This window comes from Oreochromis aureus, linkage group 3, assembly GCF_013358895.1.
Source record: "Oreochromis aureus strain Israel breed Guangdong linkage group 3, ZZ_aureus, whole genome shotgun sequence".
NCBI lineage: Eukaryota > Metazoa > Chordata > Actinopteri > Cichliformes > Cichlidae > Oreochromis > Oreochromis aureus.
The window spans coordinates 87,003,921-87,027,269 of NC_052944.1; the positions used below are offsets into that span (position 1 = coordinate 87,003,921).

The 23,349-nt window shown below is 40.1% G+C and overlaps 2 protein-coding genes across 2 annotated transcripts in view; both read right to left on the bottom strand.

Annotated features, from left to right (window-relative positions):
* Nucleotides 1-22,951, bottom strand: part of LOC120437782 (nuclear factor 7, brain-like) — a 64,105-nt gene extending 41,154 nt beyond the window's left edge. The window contains exon 1 of the mRNA XM_039608338.1: nucleotides 22,863-22,951. The gene's annotated coding sequence lies outside the window, so the exon portion shown is untranslated. The remainder of the gene's footprint in view (nucleotides 1-22,862) is intronic.
* LOC120437781 (zinc-binding protein A33-like) lies at nucleotides 20,538-22,828 on the bottom strand. Its single transcript, XM_039608336.1, has one exon. The coding sequence runs from the start codon at nucleotides 22,742-22,744 to the stop codon at nucleotides 21,326-21,328; it is 1,419 nt and encodes a 472-aa protein (XP_039464270.1). The 5' UTR covers nucleotides 22,745-22,828; the 3' UTR covers nucleotides 20,538-21,325.
* Nucleotides 22,952-23,349: the final 398 nt, after the last annotated feature.

Here is a 23,349-nt window from a genome sequence, read left to right on the forward strand (position 1 = left end):
CTTCCGGAAGATGATTGAATAAAAAGAAATATCAATATTTTAACACACTATGAGTCGGTTTTCTCTGTTCTGTCATGGGGACAAAAGAATCGGGGTTTAATATGTCCAATAGGATAAGTCCTTGGAAATTATAATCCAACATGGCTCTTTTATACTCATTTGACCCTGTGCTTCATCCTTTGATTAGAATTAAGCAGAACTATTAGCAAAGTCAAATATTGATAAACTCTGTAGCACTCCGTGTCACGTACCATAAAAACCATAACAAGGCTGGATGTTAAGCCCTTTTATTCAACGTTTGGATGGGCATAAGCCAGAGGATCTCTTTTACACTTCAACCCTTAGTTTTAATTTTGTGTAACTTGGACTGCACACAATAATTATTTCACAATTCGTGTACAAATTTTATAACTGCTTTAATTACTTTTTAAAATTACTCGATTTTTTTTTAGCCAAAATCAGTTGCTATTGAGACAAATTGACAACCAAGGGTCTCCACATAGTGGTAGAGTCAGTCATTAATCTTAAAGAGAAGTAAACCATAAAACCACGGTCATTGTCCCAAGTCCACTAACTCCGTGATTGTGTTTTGTGATTTTTAATATTCATCAATTCAGTTTCTGGTAATTTGTTAAGGATTCCTAGTGATTAGTTGTTACTGTGCCTCCCTTGTGTCCCTTATGTTACTTCTTGTCTTCCCTGGCTATGTCCAAATTCAGGGTCTGCAGTCATCGGAGGACGCGGCCTTTGCCGTCACGTGGGCTCCATCCTCCGAATGACCGAGAAGGCCAGATGTGCAAGGCTTGTGAAATGGGATTGTCTAGCCTTCATCACACTGCTCAGGTTGTCTAGTGTTAAATTCTCAATTCTTTAATCCTTGGGCTGAAGGAAGGACAACACTCGGTGTATAAATGCTCAATCAACAATCTCTTTATTCCATACAATTCTTATTATTCCATACAAACACTTTTGAGCATAAACCATCCGGAGGGGAGATGAGCGCAAAAAAATGGTTTTTTGTTCATTCATTTTTTTATGACATCACTTTGATTAGTTGAGTATCTGAGGCTGAGACCACAGGACTGTAAAACATGATTGTTGGGCTTAATTTCTGTACTGAACAGTCATTTTAAGATTAGCTAGTAAATAACAATTAGCTTATGTTGTTCATGAGACTAAAGTCATCTCACTTTAGTAATGTAAATATAATATGGTCAATGTTATAGTTATTATATTTATCATTATTAGTTATTACAGCAGTGAACTTGAACTCTGTCAAATACTGAGCTTCAGTAAAAATTCAAGTTGCATTTATTTATATTTCCTATCACCTTAAATCTTCACTCAAAGACAGGTATCTTTTACATATAAAGCTTACATATATATATGTATATAAATTTAGTAGTGCCAACATAATAAAAGAATAATATTTTTATCTTAATGATATATATATATTAGGGGTGCAACAATACATGTATCGATATTGAACCGTTCGATACAGTGCTTTCGGTTCGGTACGCATATGTATTGAACGATACAAAGTTTTATATTTATTTTAGCAACTTTTTTTCTGACGATGCTGTCTGTGTTGAGAGCTTAGGGTATCTGCGTTCGACTACTCCGCCTAGGCTGCATTGTCGAGCGCAGATCCACTGAGCGCCGCCCACATGCATTCAATCAAGCTAGCAAGACAGAAGTTAAGCTCATTGCAACATGGCAACTGCCTCAATGCCTCCCGAAGTTGAACCTCCTCCACCGTCATTGAAATCTGGCGTTTCGAACTTTTTTGGCTTTCATGTGAAGTATGACCCTGATGGTAAGCGCGTTGTGGACAACACTACAACAGTATGTCGGATGTGCCACTCCATGGTTAATTACATCGGTGGGAACACAACAAATATGAATGCACATTTACGCCGACATCACCCTAGTGCAGGGGTCTGCAACCTTTAACACCCAAAGAGCCACTTGGACCCGGTTTCCACGCAAAAGAAAACACTGGGAGCCACAAATACTTTTTGAAATCTAAAATGAAGATAACACTGTATATATTGTTTTTTTACCTTTATGCTTTGTGTGAACAACTAAAGTAAGTAAGTAAAGTTTATTTATTAAGCGCTTTTCACAGACAGGCAGTCACAAAGCGCTATACACAAATATTAAAATAAACAATACAATCAATAGACATTATACACAATGTAAAAGATCAAATGTAAATAATGTAAAGAATATAAAATACGTAGTTCTTGTTTGAACAGAAAAGTTTTTAACTGCTTTTTAAAAGAATCCACAGAGCAACTAAGGTGTGTTGCTTATGAAATCCATGAAGTGCTACAGAGAAAATTACATTTTATTTATGTAATTAACACATTTTGAACTCTTAAAGAAATATAACAAAAGGAAAGACACCCAGCTGAACTAAAATGATCCATGTAGCAAACAAAAACTGTTGTGAGCCGCCTCCCTTTTCAGGTCAAGGCTTTTGGAGCACGGCGCACAGCGTCTCCAAATCGGGGCTTTCATCTTTACGCAGGACTGTAAGCTGTCATCTGTCAGGCGTGAACGGTGTTTGTCTTTAACATAGTTCACGGTGGAGAACAGCTGCCGACATAATGTGGATCCGAAGATCCATAATTGGCCTATCTGGGGTTGAAAGTCTCGATAAATGCACGGCGTTTGGTGGTACACCAAGCTTCCGCGAGTGTGACGCTTATTTTGAGCGATGAAAAAAATAATAAGATATAATTTTATTTTTATATTTCAAAATCACAATAATCTTCCAATTTAGAACTACAAGTTAAAAAAAAAGAACTAAACACAAATAATAGGCACTTCAGCTAAATACTTCTAATTTATTTTCCCAAACCACCCGGAGCCGCAAAATAAGGGCTAAAGAGCCGCATGCGGCTCCGGAGCCGCGGGTTGCCGACCCCTGCCTTAGTGCAATGACAAGTGAAAGCAGACAAAAATAACAACAAACATGCATGCTACAAACTTTGCCGGAGTCATTTAGACAGCCGTTAGTGCATGATTCTAAGAGGGCAAAAGAAATCGACAGGGCAATTGCTACTTTTATTGCTGTCGACATGCGACCCTTTTCTGTTGTAGAAAACACCGGGTTTCAGGAAATGCTGAGAGTACTTGAGCCTCGTTACAGTATTCCTTCACGAACCTATTTCACCGATATTACAGTTCCTGCAATATCGGTGGAGACAAAAGCTAAATTAGAGACGGCAGTGTCAGCAGCACCCGCTGTTGCTTTGACCTCAGACGGCTGGACGTCAAGAGCTATGCAGAGCTACCTCACTGTCACCGCACATTACATTGATCCGGAATGGCAGATGAAAAACTGTGTTTTGCAGACATGCCTGGTCGAAAGTCACGCCACTGACGACTTAGCTAAAGGTCTCTCTGAAGCTGTGAAAGATTGGAAGTTAGTGCGACCAAATGTGACAATACCTGTAACTACTGACAATGCTAAGAACATAGTTAATACCGTCACAGCTGCTGGACTGGGGCCACATATCGGATGTTTTGCACATACTATTAATATAGCTGCTCAGAAAGGAATGGCAGTGCAGAAGGCTTCCCATCTCCTGGCAAAGATGAGAAGAATTGTCTCCTTCTTTCACAGAAGCACAACAGGATGCAATGTGTTTAAGAAAAAACAGCAACTGCTGCAGCTTAGTGAAAAAAAACTGATTCAAGATGTTCCAACTAGGTGGAACTCCTCTCATGATATGATGGAAAGATACCTTGAACAGCAAGCTGCAGTGTATGCTGCTATGGCTGACAATACTGTGAAGAAGAGTATGAAGAACATTCAGAATCTAACTCAGGAAGAACATGCACTGGCTGAAAGTCTTGTTACAGTCATGAAAACCCTAAAAACTGTGACAGTCATGATGTGTGAAGCGTCATCTCCAACAGCATCCATGATCCTGCCACTTAAAATGAACATCCTGAACTCTATGGCACAGTCTGATGATGACAGCCCAGGAGTGAGAGATGTAAAAGAAAACATCAGGGAGGACCTGGAGCAGAGATACGCTGATCCTGCCCTTCAGAATTACCTAAACAAGTGCACAGCTTTAGATCCTCGATTCAAATCCCTGCGACACTTGGATGATGTCACTCAGTTGAGAGTCTATGGAGCACTCACCACAGAACTTGCCCTGAGCATTGAACAAGTAGGTATTCTTTTTTTCATTTTTGAAATTTTATTTTGCTACTGCTTGATTTATAAATATTATTTAAACAAATACAGTTAACAGTTTGGTTGTTTATATTTCCTCAGGACCAAGCCACAGGCACCACAGAAACTGCGACCTCCGCAGAGACTCAAGCAGCAAACTCTTCAGATTCACCATCAGCATCTCCACCAGAGAAAAAGTCGGCCATGAAGGAGTGGTTTGGAGAACTGTTCATGGCACAGGAGCCAAGGACCAGGTCTGCAGCCGAAGTGGCAGAGGAGGAAATTAACTTGTACAGGTTAGCAGACTGCATTCCCACAGATGATAACCCACTGAGATGGTGGAAGGAACATCACAGCTTGTACCCTCATCTTTCCAAGTTGGCACAGTGTTATTTGGTTGTACCTGGAACCTCTGTCCCAAGTGAGAGGGTGTTTTCCACAGCAGGTGACATTGTCACAGCAAGCAGATCTGTACTGTCAGCAGAACATGTGGACATCCTAATTTTTCTGAAGAAGAACATGGAAATTGAGTAAACTATGTTTTGGTTTGTATTTAAGTGGACCTTTTATTTAAGTTGTTTATGCTGCATATGCAGCTAAGTGCTAGCACTCCAGAAGATGAGTGTTAGGGGAGGTCCATTGAAGAGTGATTTATTTTATGGGTACCTGATTTGTTATATACGCTGCTGAGAATATACCCCAGAAGAAGGGTATAGAATAGCTTTTATTTGTATTTATTTTATTTATTTTTTATTTTTACATGGTGTTTTTTTTTTTTTTTTTTTTACACGGTGCCAAGTCTGCACAACAGAAAATATGTGAAGTATAGCTTTACCAGATTTAAGTTTTCATGTGTTTTCTGTACACCATAGAACATGGTTCTAAAAAAATTTTCATGTCAGGAATTGGGTGTGTTTGTTTTATATTCTGCCAAGAATAGAAAATACAGTCAGGGATTCCCAAACAATGCAGAACTGTATGTGGTTGATACCTTGTTTTTAGAACATTTCAAATGTTTAAAAATATATTTAGGAAGGCATTTCTGTGCAATACATGTTTTTTATTTAAGTTGTTTTTGTTGTATATGCAGCTAAGTGCTAGCACTCCAGAAGATGAGTGTGAGGTGAGGTCCATCAGAGAGTGGTTCATTTTATGGGGACCTGATATGTTCAATATGCTCCTGAGAATTTACCCCAGAAGAAGGGTATAGCATAGCTTTTATTTTGGAAAAGGACATTTCTCTGTAATAAACTTGTTTCCAAACTCTTTTATTCTTTTATTATTTTGTTGTTTCAGCAACATTTAATTTAAAAACTGTATTTTTGAGTTAAAAGAAATATTTATAATCTTAATAAATTACAAATTAAAAAAGGCATGAACCGTGACACCAAAGTATTGAACCGAACCGAACCATGAATTTTGTGTATTGTTGCACCCCTTATATATATATATATATATATATATATATATATATATATATATATATATATATACACACACACACACACATATATATATATATATATATATATATATATATATATATATATATATATATATATATATATATATATATATATATATATATATATATATATATATGCATATACATAATCGACGGCTGCCACACCACTAAGATGTTTTCAGAAATATGCAAGCAGGAGATGGTGGATGCTATATTATTAGTATAATACTTGTATGTAAAAAAAGAAACCAAAAGATTAGATTCCATAAGTTTCAAAGACATTTAGTTTATATATTTTATATAATACAGTAAATATGTACGAATGACTGGCAATAATTCAGTCACTGAAATTATCCATGAAACTAGCTAAGTAATTCCTAAATGTGTGTAGATTAAAGAAAATTATTTTACCTGGATATGATTGTCTCTGATGAGCCTAAAGTACAAAACATACCGGTGACAATGATACATATTTTCTAGCTTCTCGAGAATTAAAAATGTAAAAAAAACGGAGCGACATTTCTGGGTCCATTCTAAAGTTTTCACGCTGTGGCGCTAGCAACTGGAAAAACACAGAAGTAAGCGCGGACTTGAACGAAGGCTAAAAGGCTGTCCAATTTCACAGCCGCTCATTTCCGTCCTGCCCGTTCCTACGTGACGCAGGTAGATAGGATCCTTCGAAACATCATCTGCTGCGATCCTTTTTCTTGTTTATGCCTTCGAAAGCATTGTCTGTGAGTACTTGTTGACTTTAAGAGTATAGAACCATATTTTAGTAACATTTTGGTAGGTTTGTGTTCTAAAGGCTCAATTAGCATATTTGTATATTGCTAATCTAACCACATGTCATGTATACATACCTATTACATGATTATGTCTTTGTCTTTTTTTGCTAGCTTTGACTTGCTGTAGAGTAGATAAGGACATTTGAAGGAGCTTTGACAGTGGTGTTCTTATGTTTAACATATTGTAGCTTCCAGAGGTGGACAGTAACAAGTTACATTTACTCTGTTACATTTATTCAGTTTTTTTTCAAGTACTTCTAAAAGTACCTTTATTGCACCATACTTTTTACTATTACTTGAGTACATTTGTTAAGAAGAAACTTTACTTTTACTCCGCTATATTTGGCAACATTTGACTAGTTACTTTAAAATATATATATATATTTCACAAATTAGATAATACTACTAATAATGGATCATGCCGCCAGTGGAGTTTCCTGTAACTCTTTCACCTATCAGATGTAGCTATGCAGTCACATGACCAGTTATATACTATGGCGGGCAGAGTGGCCCAAGAAAGAAGAAACACATGAAAACATGGCAGAGGCAACTGTCTCTGCTAGAACTGAAGAGAATGAACACCCGTGGCCTCACATACAAAGCATTTTTCGCTTAAAAGCAGTACAAAAGAACAGCTTTAAAATGTGGTGACTTCAGTGTGAGCAGATACAGACAGACCTTTCAGCATGAAAGAACTCAACTCATCTAAACTTGATGAAATGTGTCCCAGACTCCTGGTAAGTTTCATCTAAATTTCTTTTTAGCTGTGGTTAGTTGGATGCCAGTCTTATGTTACAGCACCCATACCGAGCAACTTTTTGGTGTGTCCCTAGCAGAGGTGGGTCAAGTATCCAAAAATTGTACTCAAGTAAGAGTAGCATTACTTTAAAATATTATTATTCAAGTAAAAGTGAAAAGTAGTCGTCCAAAAAATTACTCAAGTCAGAGTAAAAAAGTAGTTGGTGAAAAGACTACTCAAGTACTGAGTAACTGGTTGTAATGTCTGATTTATTTTTTACTTCTTGTACTCCTCTTTCAAAAGAAGCCATCTATGTCCACTGTGAGCGACCATCTTTGAACAGAGGCAGTGGTTTACGGCACCAACTGTCTGCCATCTGTAATCCAGTGTTGAGATCCCTTCCCAGACGCCTTAATGCCCACTCACACCCTGGGCCATCTGACCTCAGGAAATCACATGATAGGGTGGGGCTAAGTTTCACAATGAGCTCACCCGAAACCCTGGCTGATTGTGACCTACACCAGTTTTCACACCTTGGCTCAGGCGATTAGGTAGAGCATCATTATGGGGTCCATTGTCCCTCTCGGTGGGTTACTCCCACAGAGCTTAAATCTGAGACTCTCCAACATTTGACCCTAGAACTGAAGAAGCTTCTCGAATGAGAAGTGAAACGTCTTCAAGCAACTTAAAGAAGTCCAGACGCTTTTCTTTCCAAGCTCCTTAGACTACGATGACCTGGATGACTGAGAACCTTCACAGATATATAGTTTGATTGATTTATAATTCTTATAGCTCTTTTTTGTAACTTGAAAATAGGAAGAGTATTTGTTTTATATGCATTACCCCATATCTCTAGACAATAAGTCATATATGGAAGCAACAGAGTATGATAAAGTGTGTATAATGATTTCTTGTTCAGGACGTACTTTGTTTTGTAGAGAATAGCAATGGTTTTTGACATTTTTGTTTTCACGTGGTTTATATGAGACTTCCAGCTCAGCTTATCAATAATTATCACTCCAAGAAATCTATTTTCGTACACTCTTTCAATTTCAATTCCATTAACCCTGATTTTAGATACAGTTTTTCATTTGTCTTGTGCCAAAAGTAATACATTTAGTTTTGTTTATATTTAACGATAACTTATTTATATCAAACCAGTTTTTTAATATATTTAACTCCTTTTCCACGGTAGTCAGAAGTTGTTCTAGGTTTTTACCTGAGCAATACAGTGTCACGGCTGCGGGGGGCAGACGTGTGGTGAGTGAGAGACAGGATCCAGACGCAGGCACTGGCTTGGATGTGAGCGAGCTTTTATTAACACAACGGTGGCACAAACAGAAACATGGCGAGCAAAACAAAACCTAAAGGTGACCTAAACTGGGAGTGACTAACAGAACGAACCTGAACGGATGACTCTAGGAGGAACACGCATGGAAGTAACACAGACGGACTAGCAACTAACACAAGTGAACACGCACAATAAATACACAGAAGGGAACGAGGAAACTATACACAGGCGGGAGGCACAGCTGATTGTGATTGACAAGACGAGGAGGGGGAAACGCAAACTGAACATACTGGCATAAGACAGATCTTCACAATAAAACAGGAAACTCAAACTCGAAGACACCGACTCAGAGACGCGGGCTTTACACAGAGGGGATACACAGGTAGGGATCACACAGAACAGGGGGAGCACGGACTTAACACTAGGAGAACAAATAACAAAACCTAAACCAGAAATAATAATCATCATCATCTTCATCATCGGACGGCTAAAGAATCAGGATATAATTATAATCAAAACGGTATCACCAAAGAATAAGAACCAATCCATAATGCAAAGATAAACCAAAACCTAAGGAACTCAAAATGCTGGGTCGAACCGACCCAGGACCGTGACATACAGAGTGGTATCATCAGCAAACAATACACATTTTAACAGTTTGGAAACACTACATATGTCATTTATATATATAATATGAATAATTTAGGGCCCAGCAGAGAGCCCTGAGGAACACCACAAGTTACGTTCAACTGATTAGATTTTACTTTATTGATTTCAACATATTGATATCTGTCATCCAGGTAACTTTTCATCCACTTGTATGCTATCCCTCTTATACCATATCTCTCTAGTTTATTCATTAATATAGAATGATCAATTGTATCAAACTCCTTTCTAGTCTATAAAAGTCTATAAAAACACCAACAGTATATTCCTTATTATCTATTGCATTAGATATCCCTTCGACAAGTTCCATCACTGCCATCGAAGTGGACCTTTTCACTCTAAAGCCATATTGGTTATCACTTAGGAGATTATGCTTCTCAATATATTAATCAAGTCTATTAACAAATAACTTTTCTAAAATTTTTGAGAACTGTGGGAGTAGTGATATTGGCCTGTAATTGGTAAATTGACATCTCTCTCAGTTTTTATGGATTGGAATAACTTTTGCTGTTTTCATTTGTGAGGGAAACATACCAGTTCGAAAAGGACAGATTACAAATGTATGCGAAAGGTTGCACTATATATTCTATAATACTTTTAGCTAATATCATGTCAATACCAAAACAGTCACTGGACTTTTTATTTATAAATGTTTTCACAATGTTAATTATTTCTCTATGACTCACAGGACCAATAAACATGGAGGACAAATTCTGAGTAATATGTTTATTTAGGTCGTTATTATTTCTTGAATCTGGAATTTCTTTTGATAAATTAAAGCCAACAACTACAAAGAAAATATTAAATTCATTTGCAATGTCTTTAGTTTTATCAAGCACAATATCTTTATCTTTTTTTAAATAGTCTGGATAATTCTTATTTTTCGAACCCTTTTTGATTATACTATTTAATAACCTTCATGTTTCTTGTGTATTACTTCTACTTTGCTCCAATAATGTGTGGTAATATTCTTTCTTACTTGTTCTTATAATATTTACTAATCTACTTTTATATAACTTGTACTTTATTTCAGCATCTTTTGTCCCCTGTTTTATGAATCTCTTATATAGATTATTTTTCTTTTTACATGCATCTTCTATCCACTTTGTGATCCATGGCTTATTTGATCTGTGATGCTTTCTAGTGATTTTCAAAAAAGGACAATGTTTTTCATATGGTGAAATTCCAGTTGATAGGAATGCATCATATGCACTATTTGGATCTTCATTTGCAAAAACCTCATTCATCAAAAACCTCATTCCTATGTAGTATTTTTAAATCTAATTCTCTTATTTTGTTGGTGATACAATATCTAAAAGGAGCAAGCCACACCTTATCCCAGTTGATATTTTCAAAAATAGCATTAAATTAATCTCTTCTCTCTTTGAGTTATTTTCTTCCCACTGTTCCAGCACCTGGATCAGGGAGAGTGACTGAGGTAGATATTGAGCTGTCAGTGTTTTGTATATCACATTAAATACCCGAGGGTACCAAGCACCAATAAGAATTCCCGAACACTGACTGGAAAATTATATAGTGCAAGAAATTCGTTGTAAGTAGTTGTCCCTCTTTATTAACCAGCCGAGCCATCAATAGGATCCCATTTTGGACCCAAGTTCCAGGAAAAATGATTTATTTTTAAATAAAATTTCTCTGTTGTTCCAGATGAAGTATTTGTGTTGTGAAACGTTGTGTTTATAAATGAGGGCCCACGCTAAGAGGACCTGCTTATGGAAAGATGAAAGTTTTATAGGGAGTTTCTCAGTGGAGATATCATCTGAATTTCAGGAGCGGGACCACTCCTCCTTCATGCCCCCTCTGGCCTCAGGCTATAAAAAAACCCCTTCTCCAATACCCGCTGTTCTCATTTTCATGCCCCCCTCCCCCTTTTTTTTCCCTCTCTTCTCCTGTCCTCTCCCCTCTTCCTTTCCTCCCTTTATTTCTCGTTAGTACAGGGGGATCTGCCCGGCCCGAGAGTCGTCGCCAGTCCCCTTCAAGGCCTTCCCCAAACCGCAGCACTAATCACACTTCCTCATCCCTCATTGCCCATCGTTACCAAGGAAATGGTCCCTGCTAGTGAAAAATAGTAATTAGGTCGGTAGAGAGCGTCTACTCCCTTCACCATCTTGGCATGCCGCCAGGAAGGTGTGTGGTCCTGCAGAGACAAAAGTGATGAAAACCCAGATTTTGGGAAAAAGAAAAGCCAGCGTACTTACCTGCTGGAAGTTCAGAGTGGCTGGATGAAGGAGAGAAGTAACGTCAGTAAGACTAGTCTTATTCGGATCGAAAAAAGCTTTTACAGACTTACCGTTGTGGTCATGCTAATGCTAGCTTGGTCTCTCACAGGCTAACCACTCATGCTTCATCCAGATAGCTACAGCAGTTCTGATACCACTATGTTTGGCTTTGTGAAACAGAGCAACGGTGAGAAACGTGTTCATTAGCCGCTCTAAAGCTAGTTTTTTTTTTTTTTTTTTGTCCGTTCACTATGAGTTTAAAGTAACCTAGAGGGTAACTTTTGGTGCAGTTCTCTCTCACGAATAGGCCTATAGTGTGGAGAAATTAAGCACACTGAACTTGCATTTGTATTTTGTTGCTTATTTGCACGTCGTTTTAAAATGGTTATGATTTATTGTATTTTGAATGTCAATGGTTACTTACCATAAGTATTGCTGAATTATTGTTTACATGAATAGATAAATGTTTGAGTACTTGAATGTTTCATTATCATATTCGATCTGCTCCAGGACAGATTCAAAAACACAGACTGGAATACGTTTACTCACACAGATATGAACCAGTACGCCTTATCTGAACTGGATTACATCTTCAAAACTACAGCCAGTGTCACCACCCATAAACAGATCATGTACCCCAACCAGAAGCCTTGGATGAACCGGGATGTTCATCTCCTCCTGAAGCACCGCAACTCCGCCTTCAGGTCAGGAGATACACAGGCCTACAATATAGCCAGGGCTAAGCTAAAGAGGGGTATCAAAAAGGCCAAACACCATTACAAAAAGAAGGTAGAAGAACACCTCCAACTCCAACCTCCGACGCATGTGGCAAGGACTCCAGACCATTACAGACTACAGGACCACCAAACCCTTCCCTGCATCCTCTGATGTCTCCTTCCTCAACGAGCTCAACAACTTTTATGCTAGTTTTGAGTGAGGGAATCCAACAGCTTCAACTAAACCAGACATGCAGGTCTGCGTGTTCTCAGAGTGTGTTCTGGGGAGCTTGCAGGAGTGCTGACAGACATATTCAACCTGTCCTTGGCCCACGCTGTGGTACCAGCCTGCTTCAAATCTACCTCCATTGTCCCGATACCCAAAAACTCCAACCCATCAAGCCTCAACGACTACCGCCCAGTAGTCTGCACCCCCATCATTACAAAGTGCTTAGAGCAGCTGGTCATAGCACACTTCAAATCCTGCCTATTTTTTCCCCTTTCACCTGAATTGATGCTTGGCCCTAAGAGTAGAATGGGTTTCTTGATGGATCAAATTTATGGATCTTACTCTGCGACGCTCCTCAGATTTTTATTGCCTGTATTTCTCCAGGAGATGGCAGCAAATTTCCACAAATATATAAGATGGATGATGATGTAGTGCCCGAGCTCTGAATTGTCACTCTTTTAATTCTCTAATGTAACCCTGAGCCTAAATCTAACCATAACCTAACTCTAACCCTGACACTAAAACCACATTCTGATTCTCAAAAATACCTTCAAACTCATGAGGACGGGACTTTGTCCTCATAAGTGTCTGTTTGGTCCCCACAAGTATAGTAGCATGCCAATTTTCTGTACTCACAAAAAAGTTTAAACAGGTAGATACTGTTAAAATCTCCCAATTCTTTTAATCTTTGGGCTGAAGGAAGGACAATACTCGGTGTATATATGCTCAATCAACAATATTTTATTTCCATATAATTCAACACTTAAGAGCATAAGAACCATCATGATGGGGAGACCTGCCTGCAGAGGGTCACCGCAAGTCTCAAAATGGTGACGGGTTACTCAGCCTTTTATAGCCCCTAGTGGCCCCCACCTAGTCGTAAAAGCCTAAACATTCACATTCTTTCTCTCACACGGCGCCTAAGTTATGATCTCGGCTCCTTGTCTTTCTGCTCTCTATAAAGGTGGGGGTATGGAATGTGGTCTTCTCTTCTATTCTAGACACAAGGTCTCCTGCACACAACATTCTCTTCATGATTCAGCAGTATGAAATGTCAAGAAACCATGTAACACATTCAACAGTGTCGAGTAATACAGGTCAATCCAATAGATCTAATGATTTTCACACTTTTTTAAGTCAGAAGTATAATGCAAACTAAAACTACATACTGATCACACACTCTATATTAAGGGGTATAATATGATCTACAGCAGTATCATAATTCAACTACTTTGATTACATATATAAGGTAACATATGATAACAGAATAATCTCACAATTCCCCCTTTTGATCTCTTTTTTAAGAGATCACTTATAACATACACTCCAGCGTTACAAGGTCCAGTTCTTCTTGGTCCTGAGGCCCTCTGTCCCCCTTTAACGGGTGGACCATATGTGGGATGACCTCTGTGTTTACGCAGTTCAGATGCAAGAAAAATTAGATTTACAACAATAACAGCAGTTACAGATGACACTCCCATCACCCCCCAATTCTCCCACAGCTTTATTTTGGTGCTACAGTTTCCCACTCCCATTTTTGGTGCCACCTTATACCTTTCAAATGTACTCAGACTAGAACCTCTGTCTAAGGAGCTTTTAACCTTTATTTTATTGCTGCAGCTACCAGTATCTTCCAGTTGGGTGATTCTCAGCTTCTTTCTTCGACCTCCGGGGTTAGACCACCCTTTAGTCGTTGCACAGATCAGGGGATTATTCTGCCCCGATTTCAAACAAAGATCTGTGTATTCTGGGGTCACAGCTGTGTCCCCCTTTTTACCAAGATCCTCTCGAACCTCGTTGGTCTGGTGTTCCTAAATTTTCGCCAACCCCTTCATGGTTATTGCTGTGTTTATGGGATCCATCTTCTCGAGGAGCCCAAACGCCATGACACTTGACCCCAGTTGCTGTCTCGGCTCTGCTGTGAAGGGTCCTCATATCTCCGTAACCTCGTCTGGTGTCTGTTCCTTTCGCTGTAAGAGACAGAAAACCAAAACACCTCTCTCCCTAGCCTTGATAATCTATTGTTGTTGTCCATTGCTCTTCTAGTGATTCAAATTTGGTGTAGAATATTATGTTCAGGACTCTCTAACCCAGGGACTTATTCTAATCATAATCTATGTGTGTGTAAGCGTGTTTGCATCCTCTGCACTCAAAGTCAATACCTACAATATATCAGTCCGGACAGTCACGCCGAACGAAGCTTATGACCTTCAAAAGACTGAGTGCTAACTCATTATGAGCACATTTGCAATGTGTGTATGAAAATGATTATAACCACTTAGCTTAGTAAAAGAAATCAAAAACAAATTAACCATTTTTAATTCTAACACATTATAAGCTTAAGTTTTGCCATACCTAAATTATTAAAACATACAAATAGGGTCATAAAAATGTTCATATAACCATTGTTTGATGTTAAAACTCAACTTCTCAACTTCCCCCTTTTTGACACATTCCCATGTGTCAATCCATCAGAGCTGGAAAATCAAAAGAGAATGTTAGTGACATCATATCTCAGAACTCAAAATTAGCAACCAAAGGGTTAAATCTGCAGTTCCACACTCTCATGTGAAGCTACAGTCTCCTCCTCCGGTCTCTCTTATCCTCCTGCTCCTGCAAAAACAAAACAAAACAAAGCATCCACCCTCCTCTTGCCGGCTAGGTGAATTGTTTGTTGGCATTTACTAATCCTAAAGTTGGTGCAGACATTGTCTCAGTATCAAGTCAGTCAAAACTTTTAGTCCGTCCATCACAGTCCAGTCACATGCATTCATTCACACCCATTCATACCAGATGTTGCTGATAATGGAGTCTCACGCGCGACCTATTCGAGCATCCATCACCAGCAAGATGACGTCATCATTTTAAAGGAAAACAATTCCTTGTTTTTTGGACTGGATTGACTCGCTGCAATCCTTTTAGACTCAGGACTTCTCACGTGATCAGTGTCCCATATAAGTGAATTTCTCCCAAGCCAATTACAATCATGGAGAAGCACACTTTGCAACTGTTTTTCAGTAATAATATTTTATAGCGCTTTAAATCTCAATCTTTCAGGCCTGGTTTAAAGAGCTGATTGTTAAATCATGAACTCACAAAATATCACCATCGGTGGATCACACCTCTCAGATGTTTTTCCTCAGTGTACTGTAACAAAAACAAACACAAACGTAACCAACAAAATACTACTAAAATAACACAAACTAGGGCCCGTTGCAGACATGTCCAAGCATAAAACTATCCCTCTCTCGCTTACGAGAAAGAACACAAGCCAAAGCTCACTGATAAAATCAAGCTAGCGCTAAGCAAAACCAAAAAATCAACCAGAAATTCACAGGAACGTTTTGCTTCCTGCCGGGACAACATTGTGTAGGAATGAGAACCTCAGGTACCACAGCACCTTTGTTCCTCCTTGAATTAAATTTCAATCACAGAAAATGTGGTACTCTGACCTAAAACTTACACTATTAATTCATCACTTTCACTCTGTGCCACTGTTCCTCACCAGGCTGTGTGAAGCACAGCAAAGAATTCAGTCAAGGCCTTGAGCCATAAACAGACATCACGCACAGACATTGTTTTCATAACCAAACTGTTTCAGACCTTATTCCTTAAATCTACATAAATGCCCTTTGGGTGACATAAAACACATTTTAAGTAATCAATGGTAATCAATGGCCTCATAAAAATTATGTATTGGGATATTTGTGTGCAGCATTTTGCATATCAGCATAAGCATTTGTTAGCAAAGCATTCTTCATTGCATCAGCGTGTGTGTGTGTGTGTGCGCATCACTCTTTATTGCACAAGCATGTGTATGTGCATGTGTATGTGTGTGGATCACTTCTCAGTGAATTGAATCAGCATTTTGATGTGTGTGTGTCATTTTTCACTCAATCAACGAGTGCACATCTGTTCATGTGTGTGTTTCTTTTCATCAGTGTATGTAGATGTGTGTGTTTGTGCTCATCACTTTCCTGTTCTGGTGTCTTGGGTAAACCACGGCCTGAAGCGTCCCCTGGGGTCCTGCCCTCCTCCTTTTCAGTCTGTTTGCGACCATTGCTGCTGCTGCTGCTCAAAGTTCTGTCCATCCTGGTTCTGACCCCAATCGGGGCAGTCCTTTCTCCAATATCCATGCTCACCGTAGGTGAAACCTGCATCTTCTTCTGTGTTTTTGTCCATTCTGAGGTGCCTTTTGACCTCAGTTGCTCCTCCTGTCTCTGTCACGCCCATTTTGCTGCCGTGTTGGTCCATCACTGTCCTGCACAGTGTTAATGCAGAGTTATCAAGGTCAGCATTCTTTTGCTCGGCCTTACTTTTCATTCGGGCTTGGCGGGCGTCTCGTCACAGCTCTGTCAGCTGACGCAGTCTGGGAATTTTCCCCCGTGTAGTGAAACGGGCCTTAGGTTTAGTGCTCTCCGTCTCTGCTGCATGAGATCGCATTCCTGCAGCACTGTTGACCTTTTCAGGTTGTTGTTGTGGGTCCAGCTGTTGCAGCATTTGGTCAGGGTCACGTAGAGGGGAGAGCAGGAGTCCAGGTCAGCCTCGGCTTTCAGGGCCGGCAAAGCAGCCTGTAATTAAACATAAAGAGAAAAAACAAAAAACAAAAACAAAACAAAACAAAAACAAACAGAAGTGTACGAACAGGAAAATGATGTTGTGTTGGCTGTGTTACAACTAAAGGGGAGAAACACCGGGCCAGGCCCTGTGTCAGCCTTCTCTCCCCCTTTTTTTTTTTTTTTTTTCACGATATAATCAACTGATAACCCACCAAGTTGACAGGACAACCTGCACCTGTTCAAATTCTTAAGATCATGTTTAAACTCACAAAAGAGAATTTTCTTTCCGTCAGTAACTCACTTGTGTTGTTCAATCATCAGAAAACATCTCACAATTTGACTCTTAACCACTAAATTTGTTGTTTCATCACTGGTTGGTCATACCAGTCTCTTTATTTTCTTTTTCTTTGAAGTTAAATTGTTGTCCTGCAACCCAGAGGGTTTATTTGTTAGTAATGGATAAACTTCATCATTTAACAACAGAAGTATGTTCATTTTTGCTGCTTTAACCTTGGTGGAAAATCTTCACATGTTCATGAGTGTAAGCTGTTTTTTCATTGCATGTGTGTGCATTTTTAGGCAGGTTAATTTTAACTTTTTCTCAAACAAGGCATTACCTTAAAAGGAGCCTTTCTCTCACACTTCTCTGCTTGTGTGTGTTTTTGTTTCACCTCTTGTTGTGATGCTCCGGACGCCTTCCCAACCTCCACAAGTCCGTTGGCCCCAAAATTCAACCCAATTTCATGTGCTCTTAAAACCTTCATTTCTCCTCTAATTCTCTCCTCGCTGCTGTCTGTTTCACAGCTGCTGATTCGTGCTGGGTGTGGTTCCCATTACTATAATTTTGCTTCGGCCGCTGTGCTTGTGGGGGCAGTTGGTCCAGGTCCGTAGCTTCCTGTATTAACACACTAAGAAATTTATTTAATATCATTTTCATCACTGTTAAACAGATAAGCAGGCAACACGCCCACCTTGACAGCGCAAACTGCACGTCAGTCTCCCAACACATCTCTCTCTGCTTCTCAATAATTCTCCACTACACACCTCTTACTCTCTCTCTCTCCTTTTTTTTTATTATTTTTATTACACCACAGAGTAATACACCCAATTATGCCCGTCTATCTCTATGTGGCTCCAAATTCCCTCTTTATTCGTAATTTCACGCTATCAGGGACAGGCACACAACAATTTAACCACTGAAACGTCACTGAAACGAGGACTCTAACCTCTATTTTTCGACTAATATAGAACTCAACCTTAGATGTCAAAGCATTCTCTTGTTCTATTCCAGAATAAATGTGAACCCGTGATTACACGGCCGCTCCAGTGTTACTCTGTTATCGCTTGAGGGCCCTCAGCTCTCAGGTGATAAGCCTGGACCTCCAGACGCCGCTGGTCCGTACGCCGCGTCCAACGACGGTGGGGAGCCAACCCCAGGGCAAAATTAATTTCCACAGGTACACTAGGCGTCAACCTTGATCTTAAAGCATTCTCTTCGCACTGATGTCCTCCTATTCACACATCAACCGTCACTGTCACTGTGTTCACGCTTCACACACGGAAACACACCCAGAGCGCGCCACACACAGAACAGCACCCAGAGCGCGCTTCACACACATTAACGCCCAGAGCGCGCCTCACCAGCAGTGAGACCCACAGAGAGCGCTTTTCATCAGCGGAAATTTACACAAAACCTCTGAACTCAACTGTTAGAACTCTTCAAGCACAATCGCACCATATACCAGGTACCCCTTTCACTGCGCTTATGGCCGCCACCACGGGCAAAATCGCATCATAAACAGAAGTGATGCTCGTCCCCGAGGCTCAAAACCGACACCATAAACCAGCGTCTACTTTACCTTTAATCGGGGTGAAGTAAATATTTTACTTATAATTTTAGGGTCGCAACCCTCGAGGCTTAACCGACACCATAAACCACCGTCTAACCTCTATTCAATGTGCTGAAACCAGCAACCCTCACTACTGTACTTACGACCGCATCACCAGAACACGGCCGCATCATAAACCAAAACCTACGGACGCAGCGCAGACGCGTTGCTGGCGCTTAACCGACACCGTAAGCCAGTATCTGCTTAACCTTTATACTAATTTTATGACCGCATCAACGAGGGCTTATAACCGACACCATAAACCAACTTCAAAACCTCTATTCAATGTACTGGACTTATGGCCGCATCTCCAAAGATTCTAATGTATTATTGCTACAGAAGCCAGTCTTAGACAAAGTTAAATGTGGAAGGTAAAGTGGGCTGCAACTAGACTCAACGTAGTATGTAATTAGTATCTTGCTAGAAGCAGTTCAGCTGCAACTAGACTCAACGTAGTATGTTATTAGTATCTTGCTAGAAGCAGTTCATTTAACACACTGGAATTCAGCCTCAACTTTTGTTGTTAGTATCTTGCGCCAAAAACCAGACACCGACAAATTTAATGTGAAAATACGTGTAACTCAGCGAACAGATTAATTTGGAAAGCCCAATATGCACATTTGGTATTTATAATACAACAGGCTGTGCTTACCTTTCTGTTTAGGCCGGCCCTCTGTTCGCCTCGCCCCACGATCTCACCACAGGCCAAATCTGCCCCTCCTCAGCACGCCAAAGATCCGGGTCACCAGGCACCAAGTTGTTAAAATCTCCCAATTCTTTTAATCTTTGGGCTGAAGGAAGGACAATACTCGGTGTATAAATGCTCAATCAACAATATTTTATTTCCATATAATTCAACACTTAAGAGCATAAGAACCATCATGATGGGAAGACCTGCCTGCAGAGGGTCACCGCAAGTCTCAAAATGGTGACGGGTTACTCAGCCTTTTATAGCCCCTAGTGGCCCCCACCTAGTCGTAAAAGCCTAAACATTCACATTCTTTCTCTCACACGGTGCCTAAGTTATGACCTCGGCTCCCTGTCTTTCTGCTCTCTGTAAAGGTGGGGGTATGGAATGTGGTCTTCTCTTCTATTCTAGACACAAGGTCTCCTGCACCCAACATTCTCTTCATGTTTCAACAGTATGAAATGTCAAGAAACCATGTAACACATTCAACAGTGTCGAGTAATACAGGTCAATCCAATAGATCTAATGATTTTCACACTTTTTTAAGTCAGAAGTATAATGCAAACTAAAACTACATACTGATCACACACTCTATATTAAGGGGTATAATATGATCTACAGCAGTATCATAATTCAACTACTTTGATTACATATATAAGGTAACATATGATAACAGAATAATCTCACAATACACACACACACGTATACACACACACACACACTAATTTACAAAGGGATGATTTTTCTTCGGCATACAGTGGGGTCTAAATCTTCTGACAGTGTTTGGACAGCACGGAGGAAAATGGTGGAGCAACTTTATTTGTAAACACTTGCTTTGTTGGTGCTGTGAACAAACACATTTCCTGCTTTGAACTGTTTGTTTTAATGAAACTTTGAAATTGACTGATTTTTTCTTCATTCAATTAGCAGGAGGAATATTTGGAATAGGCAGAATCATTTGTTTTTGGCAAATATTTATGTCCTTGTTCACAAATGGAAGATACTGACAGTGAAGCATGTACATAATACTCCAGCCTTTCAACTCTGATCTTATTTAGTTCTATTGATACACTGAAATCTCATTTGTGTCATGAAGAAAGTCTTTAATCAAACAGAATTCAAATATCAGAAACATTTCATATATGGAGTTAAACATGAATCATTGTTTCAACAATATATTTATTGTTGTCATAAACAGACAAGAAGACAACAACAAACTGCTCCTCCCATTCAACACATGTCAGTCCATATCCCAGCAAACTAAATCATCTCCATTTACACACATCACATAGAAACATGAATCACTTGTAATGATTAGAAACTTGATAGAATTTAAAATCTAGTTTGGGGAGTCATTCAGTGAGAAACAGTGAAATGATTTTCCATGTGAAAAGGTGGACAGCGCTATTAGGGACCAATAAGCCAGGAACACACAGAAAGTGTGTGTGTGTGTGTGTGTGTGTGTGTATTTAAGAAGAACGCCATTCCCCCCCTGCATGATCGCAGTAGATGGTTCAGTCCATTTTATTGGCTTCTGCTTGTAAACCAGCTCCACCCTTAACCTCCTCTTTCACTCAAACCAAGAAAGACTGGAGCGGAGGCCAGGGAACTCAAAAAGAACAGAAAAATAATTAATACAGCATGTACCCATATAAAATAATAAACAATGCAAAAGAGATTTTATACCACCATTTGTGCTGTAGCTTACTGCTGTCATGCATTACAAATAAACTTAAAATTTTGAACTGAATAAGCTATAGTCACAGAAGCTTTAGAGCACAATGTAAAAAAGGACAAAAAGCTAAACAATAATATCTTCCAAATATTTGGGGTTTTGGTTACATGCAGCACTGACAGGAAAGCACATTAGAAAAAAACCCATCCTGAACTGACCTGCTCAACTAACGCTGACACTGACACCGTCATTGTCACCGGAAAAACCTTGACATCATCCCCAGTTTGAATAAATGGAAACATCCTGTGAAAGAAAGTGTGTGTGAAGGTGTGTATGTGTGTGTTAGTATCAGGATCAGAAAACGACAGCTTTCCTCTGTTCCAGTCCAGATTCACTCTGATCCTCTGGAACTTCTTCTGTACTGAGAGATTATTAAATCCTGCTGATGGTGATCGTGTTGAGTATTTACCTAAACTGAACATTACACCCCAAAATCCAAACTCTGTGTTTCCCTTCCTCTGAATAGACTCTTCTACCACACCAAGCATCCGGCTTGTATTATTTCCAACCTCGACATCCCAGCTGTGAGTCCCTGAATTAAAGCCCTCAGAGCCAAGGACAGAAATGTAATAATCAAACCTCTCTGGATTATCAGGAAGCTGCTGCCTCTCTCCTCCATATCTCACACTGGTCAGATCTTCAGACAAGATGAGTTCTGGATGAGCAGTGTTTGGGTCCAGAATGAGAGGAGTGTAGGAGACGATGTCCTTCATGTTGTTCCAGATGTTGAAGGTCAGGTTGCCCAGGTGTTTGGCCTGGTCTATCAGAGCTCCTGAGGGCAGCTGTGGATCATCCAGCAGGGGGCAGCGCTGGACTCTTTCCACTGCAGCCTTGTAGTTGTGCAGGAATGAGACGTCTTCAGCTCTCAGCTCCTCCTCTGTGGCTCTGACTGTGTCTGAAAGAGCTGCTATCTCTCTGCTCAGAGCCTCCATCTTCTCCTTCATCATCCCACTCTTCTGCTCCTCTTCCTCCCTCAGTGCAGCCAGCCTGGCCTCCTCTTCCTCTGCTAGAAACTGCTGAAGCTTCTTAAACTGCTCCTTAATCTGCCTCTCTGTGTGTCGGGCCTGGACCTTAATGTATTTTGCTGTTTGATCAAACTTCACTTGAATTTCTTCACAAACCTTTAACTTCTTCTTTAAGGGCTCCAGAGTTTCCTGAAGTTCCTTCTTGTGTTGTCGTGCAGCTTCATCGATGGGTCTGAATCTGTGATTGGTGTGATTTTGTGAGTCTCTGCAGACGACACACGCTGGCTGCTGATGGTCCACACAGAAGAGTTTGAGTTTCTCAGAGTGCAGACTGCAGAGAGCCTCTGAAGCTCTCTGATCTCTCTCCTGTAAGAACGACTCACACAGGTTCTTTAAAGCTCGGTTTAAAGGTGGATCATTCTTTGAAGATATTTCCTTACAAACTGGACACTCGTGTGTTGGTCTCTTTCTCCACCATCTCTTCAGACAGTCTTCACAGAAGCTGTGGCTACATGACAGAATAACAGGATCTCTGAAGACCTCCTGACAGACCGGACAGCAGAGATCCTCTGATCTGGAAGCCATTGAGTCTGTGAGTGAAGCTGAAAACAGCAGACAGGAAGTACAGTCAGTCCTGGCTCCCCTCCCTCCTCTACTACCTTCACTGAAACTTCCTTTGAGTCGTGTTTTTGCTCAAACTCACATTCAGTGTGTGGAGCGTCAGCAGCTTGAAGCAGCAGTGTTGGAGTTTTCCACTTTTCTCTCCTGTAGCTGGACTCACTCAGAGGAAGCTGCTAGATTGGTCTGAACTCAGTCTGATCGTCTGTGCGTCTCTCTTTACTGAGAAAGAAGAACAGCCTGTTTCCTCATTTCTCTCAGGTGAGTGACATGAGAAGGCGGAGCTTCATTAAACTTCCACTTATTTCACTTAGCTGGGCCCACATCCTCATTTTAGGTTTGACAGCATTTTTAGTAGACAAAGGTGAATCTCTTAGAATCTCTGAGCTACGATTTGGGAAAAGCCTTGGAGGGGACTGGCAGTGGGCCTGGGCCTGGTAGATCCCCATGTACTTATGAGAAGTGAAAGGATTTCAAAGGGGAAGAAGGGTGGGGCAGGAAAATGAGAACAAACAGCTTGTATAACTGGGGGATCATATATAGATATGTTTGTGTAGATAGTGTTTGGAGGC

Bases quoted from the DNA above. Each gene is read 5' to 3' on its own strand.
- LOC120437781 (XM_039608336.1), bottom strand. From the start codon at position 22,744: ATGGCTTCCAGATCAGAGGATCTCTGCTGTCCGGTCTGTCAGGAGGTC.